The sequence below is a fragment of the Priapulus caudatus genome, unplaced genomic scaffold, assembly GCF_000485595.1.
Source record: "Priapulus caudatus unplaced genomic scaffold, Priapulus_caudatus-5.0.1 Scaffold458, whole genome shotgun sequence".
Classification (NCBI taxonomy): Eukaryota; Metazoa; Priapulida; class Priapulimorpha; order Priapulimorphida; family Priapulidae; genus Priapulus; species Priapulus caudatus.
In genome coordinates this window covers 193,865-199,441 of record NW_014577519.1, presented here as the reverse complement: position 1 = coordinate 199,441, position 5,577 = coordinate 193,865, and the positions used below count along the sequence as shown (strand labels likewise).

The following is a 5,577-nucleotide window of genomic DNA, read 5'->3' as shown; positions in this document are numbered from 1 at the left end:
GTGTGTGTGTGTGTGTGTGTGTGTGTGTGTGTGTGTGTGTGTGTGTGTGTGTGTGAGTGTGTGCGTCCGTGTATGTGTGTGTGTGTGTGTGTGTGTCTGTCTGTGTGTGTGTGTGTGCGTGTGTGTGTGTGTGTGTATGTGCGCGTGCGTGCGTGCGTGCGTGCGTGCGTACGTGTCTAGTTAGTGTGTGAGTGTATGCGACCGTGCGTGCCTAGTGAGTGTGTGAGTGTGTGAGTGTGTGCGTCCGTGCGTGTGAGTGTGTGAGTGTGTGCGTGCATACGTACGTGCGTGCGTGCATGCTTGCTTGCCTGGTGAGTGTGTGTGTGTGCGTCCGCGCGCGCGCGTGTGTGTGTCTGTGTCCGCGCGCGCGCGTGTGTGTGCGTGCGTACGTGCGTGCGTACGTGAATGCGTGCGTGCTTATGTAGGTGTTTCTGCGTCGTGCTATATAGGGCGCGTGGTCGCTGCGGCGGCGTTACGTCACACTCACGTCGGTGATGATGGCGTCGTTGCGCTTGACGCGGTCGCACTCCTCCTGATCGCTGACGACGGTGAACAGTCGCGTCAGACGCAGCAGTTCGCCGCTGCGGCACAGCACCGCCTCAACATTGCCGACGCTCGCCACGCTCGCAATATACTCGTGTATGTTGTCGACTACCGACGTGCGCAAGTGGCACAGACAGGTGGCAGCACCTATCCGCTGGCCGGTTCCTTTCAGCTTCCTGGATGTAGTTGAAGGCAGGACGTAGATTTATTTATGGGAGCAGGAAGGAGCTGACAGTAGAGATATAATGATGTACTTTTATCAACAGCTAATCCTTTGTGACAAGGTCATCGGTAATATATACAGCCAGTTAGACGAATATTTTCAATACCAGTGCACAAACAAAATCGAACTACATGTTTCTGTTTTTAAAGCGCCTCTTCCTCTCGCATCTACAAACTTCTAGTTTACGTGTAAAAAGATTCAAAACGTTTTCGTCAACAATTCGGCCAACATTGGCTATTCGGTAGCGGGCGGGTAACGTGGATATAAATCCACCCTATGTCAACCGTCCTCCCCCAACATTGCGCATGATCATGGGCATCTCTAGCAGGGTGCATAGCACGTTGCGCATACAGAATTTGACTTTTATTACCCATGCGCAACGTAGAGGGGGGACGTTTGCTATAGCGCGGGGGGGGGGATGTGTACCACGCTGCTGGGGCGCGGTATAGGCGCACCTGTGAGCGGTCAGCATCGTGTACTTCATGTATTGCTCGGACGTGCGCTGATGATTGAGCTCGTCACGCATGATGTTCGCGACCTTCTCCTGCAACAGCAGCGGCGCCTCGTTGTTGCGGCCGCCATCGAAGATGCCAAACAGCGCCTCGTCCGCGCCGTACTGCGGGATGCGCAGCTGTGTGATGCACAGCCTGCAGCGCATAGGCGGCGGCGCGTGTGTGAGAGAGAAAGAAAGAGAGAGAGAGAGAGAGAGAGAGAGAGAGACAGAGAGACAGAGAGACAGAGAAGCATTAGAATTAGTTAAGTAGTACGTAATTAAACATCGGCATGTCTAACTGTTGATTTAGCTGGTTAACTGTAAGGTGAGATGTCCAATTGTTTTGAGTTAGCTTTTCAGCTGTTAACTTATTTGTCTAACTGTTGGGTTAGCTATTTAATCACTGGCTTAGACGTATCTTTGGCGGAGAGGACACTAATTGCTATAATAAGACAGGGATACGATATCTACAGCTGAATGAATGTAATCTCAATGTTGAACAGGAATAATTTGAATACGGGAATTGATGAGCGCGTAGCTTATCATTCGAAACGTATCGACGGAAGGCGACTGACTTGTTTCGAGATCCGGACGTCTCCGAGAAGCCAACGTTCCACAGGTTGTCATGGGCAACGGTCGCCTGGGACTCGGCAGGGGTGAGCGTACTGCGGCTGTTCCTGCTGCCATTCATGTCCACCAGTGAGATGTTTTTCACGGAACTGTGAACAGTTATTGTGTTGGTGAACAGCAGCTTGCTACAGCCTGTACCTACGATTAGCGGCACAGTGATAGGTTATAATCGATATAGATCCAATTATTATGGATAGAGATGGCGAGAGAGGAAGGAAGAGTTAGAGAAAGGAATTTAGACTACACTAGCATAACCTTATGTAAACATGGGGAAAGGGTATATGGAAAGGGAATAGAGGGGGATTATAGGAGCGGATAGTGAAAATAGAAGCGAAATGAATATCTGATAATTAAGTGACGGCGTGAACAAGTACCTGAATGATTGGAAAGCCTGGGGCGTGACCTGTAGACCAGAATTACACGATACATCGAGATGCTTCAGCTGTGATGCCATGATGTTAGAGACGGACACCTTGTGCAGCTGGTTGCATCCCACGTCTAACACCTGCGTTGACACAGACAGAGAGAGCATTAGCAGTAGAGCTTAATTTATGCTCTTCGGCACTAGAAAATAATACTAGTGTTGCGACTCACTTATCGGATTTGCTTCTCAGCATTAAAATCTTCTTCAGAAATACACCCAATATTAGGCATATTGTAATTTAATGTAGATATATGAAATTTGGATATATTATGCAGTAACTAAATTGGAGATATAAAAAAAACACCATCGTCTGGCGATGCCACAGCACCATTGACGCTAATACGTGACACTAATTTAACACTGGATTAGGTATGTAGGTGACAGCATTAATGTACCTTCAGTGATGTTGCTTTGTAAAAGTCGGGTAGAGCCCTAAGCTTGTTGGAGTGTGCTCTCAGTACTACTAGTTTAGGCAGCTCGCCTATGACGTCGGGTAGATACGCGATCTTGTTGCCAGATATGTTCAGCTCCTCTAGAATTTCCAGCTTGTGGATTGCTCTGTAATGATAATCATTTGTTTATATCGTACGTGATACTTACATTTGTAAGTGAACAATTCCCTTGTGTTAGGGTTAGCGTTAGGGTTCGAGTTATGGTGGGGTATGGCTAGATTTAGGGTAAGGCTTAGCGTTATGGTGGGGTAGGGCTATATTTAAGGTAAGGGATAGGGTTAGGGTTGAAGTGAGAGTAGGGTGGTAAGTGAAGTAGCATGGTTGATACCAGTCGCTGTTAGGGTTATGCTTGAAAACAATTTAAAGCAAAACACTGTAGGAATACCGTAATCAATTCTCACAGATAGACACACATGATCAATACTACTCACACGGCTGTGATTTCTCGCAGGCAGTTGTAGGCCATATGTAGGATCTTCAGGCGTGGGTAGTTGCAAATCTCCTCGAACACGGCGTCCGTAAGGTAGTTAAAGGACAGATTCAACTCCTGAATCTTGTTGAGGTCTTCGCATTGGTTGAGCGGTGGGAATGACGTCAGCCGGTTGTTGGTCGCATTGAGGGTTTTTAGCCTGTAGTCGAGCAAACCAGAAAATATAATGTTGGTAAGAAATTACACCGGCATGCGACAATTCATCCGTGATCCAAATCCAATGTAAAGATGCTATGATCAAAATAAAAATAAAAATATGTATATATGTAATATATATCAAAAAAATATAAAAAAATGTCCTAAATCCCTACATACATGATGTGGTTAGGATTAGGTTATGGAGAGGGGATGGTTAGTGTTAGGAGTACGGATCAGGGTTATGGCTAATGTTAGGGTTAGCATTAGGGTTAGGGGTTATCGGTTACGATTAGGGATAGAGTTTGGGTTAGGATTAAGGTTTGGCTTAGGATTAGGGTTAGGGGCAGGGTTTGTGTTAGGATTATGATTAGGAATAGGGACAGGGTTATGATTAGTGATTATCGTTGGGATTAGTGTATATACGGGGTCTTAGGGTTAGGGTTAGGGTTAGTGTGAGGGTTAGAATTAGGGTTAGGGTTAGGATTAGGGTTAGTGTTAGGGTTAGGGTTAGGCTTAGGATTAGGGTAGGGGCAGGGTTTGTGTTAGGATTATGATTATGATTATGATTAGGAATAGGGACAGGGTTACGATTAGTGATTATCGTTGGGATTAGTGTATATACGGGGTATATACGGGGTATATACGGGGTATATACGGGGTACGGGGGAAGGACTGATCGTGCTGAATAAACCTCTTCGTGCGCGTGACGCACGCCTCGTGTGTCGGGGCTTACTTGCGGCAGTTGACGAGCAGCTCGACTGGTAGCTGCGTGAGGCGATTGTGCTCCAACATGAGCACCTCTATCGCACAGCTCTCCACGCACTCAGGAAGCATGGTCAGCTGGTTGTGGTCGACGTAGAGCATCCGCAGCGCTTCCATGTGACACAGCAGCCTGGCGACGTTAAATTGACGATGTCACGAATTTTCTATGGTGTATATTTGTAAAAATTTTGTTGCAATATTTTTTACATGAAAAGTAAGTATTAACAGAATAAATGTATCCTCGAATTTTTACCTGATAAGATTGTTTCTCAACTAGTTCAAAATTAAAAAAAACCCTGGACGATTTGATATATAGATCACGACATTAAATGCTTGCTATGGGCTATGTATGAGTCACGAGTGTTTTGTTCATATCAAACGAAATAGCAAAATAGAAAGTATGATGCAGCAATTTAACCACAAAAAGTTAACAGAATCATTTATATTTTGTGAAAAAGAGGACATGATTGTTTTACTTTTACTATTTACGGTGACGCAATTACTTTAAAGCGCAGTTTCACCCGAGAGGTATCACTGCTGTCGCGCTCAGAGAATATCGTTGATTTGCGACTAATGTTTCCGCGAAAATTGTTACTTAGCGGCTTGTAAATATGTAAGCTTTCATATATGGGCGGCACCTTGGGCACGCAATAGCAGTTATCGAAACCAAACTAGATTGCATCAAGTGAAGCCAGTCAGGTTTTCACCATGGTGGTGCAAACAGGGTAACGATATATTGTACCTAATAAAGATCGTTCTGATTGCTTGATATTTATAGTTGGGCGACATTTTACGTTTTACGAAGGAGACCTATTGTTGAGTAAACGTATCTACACGCAGTCTAGTGTTCTCACCTGTTGGGTAACAACGAAAGTCGGTTGTGGCTGGCCCTAAGACTCTCCAACTTGTATAAGTCACACACCCAGTCCGGTAGTTTGTTAAGCTCATTGCTGCCAAAACGAAAAGGAACATATGCGGTGTCACTCATTCTAGTAGCAATGCGGACATATTGTGAAGGCATTGTTCTCAGCTGTCGGGAAAACATTCGAGATTTTCAGTAACCAGGTTTTTCGTACTTACTGTGATACGTCGAGTAGCTTTAGATTCTCTGGAAGGGGAGTGACATAAAGGGCCTGCAGACCTGCGAGAAAATGCACTTTAGTTTATACGCCAACAGTAAAAATTATTACAATATAGCAGAGCCAAATTAAAGCCTACTACAGCCTGCAGCAGTATCGTGGTTGGCGAATAATACCGTATATGAATATATATATATATATATATAATTATATATATATATATATATATATATATATATATATAGATAGAGAGAGAGAGAGAGAGATAGATGTGTAATGTCACTTGACATTCATATCTTATACGGACAGTCATTTGATCGGCATACCTGTGTTCATTGCTCAG

The 5,577-nt window shown here is 44.9% G+C and overlaps 1 protein-coding gene across 1 annotated transcript in view; it reads right to left on the bottom strand.

The window, feature by feature from the left end:
* The window catches only part of LOC106810614 (PH domain leucine-rich repeat-containing protein phosphatase 2-like), a 91,421-nt gene that overhangs the window by 7,309 nt on the left and 78,535 nt on the right, over positions 1-5,577 (bottom strand). The window contains exons 10-18 of the mRNA XM_014814030.1: positions 5,236-5,296; positions 5,010-5,105; positions 4,127-4,285; positions 3,197-3,394; positions 2,709-2,871; positions 2,264-2,394; positions 1,835-1,978; positions 1,222-1,413; positions 488-719 (exon numbers count right to left, since the gene is read on the bottom strand). Of these exons, the coding sequence (XP_014669516.1) occupies positions 488-719; positions 1,222-1,413; positions 1,835-1,978; positions 2,264-2,394; positions 2,709-2,871; positions 3,197-3,394; positions 4,127-4,285; positions 5,010-5,105; positions 5,236-5,296 (1,376 nt within the window). The remainder of the gene's footprint in view (positions 1-487; positions 720-1,221; positions 1,414-1,834; positions 1,979-2,263; positions 2,395-2,708; positions 2,872-3,196; positions 3,395-4,126; positions 4,286-5,009; positions 5,106-5,235; positions 5,297-5,577) is intronic.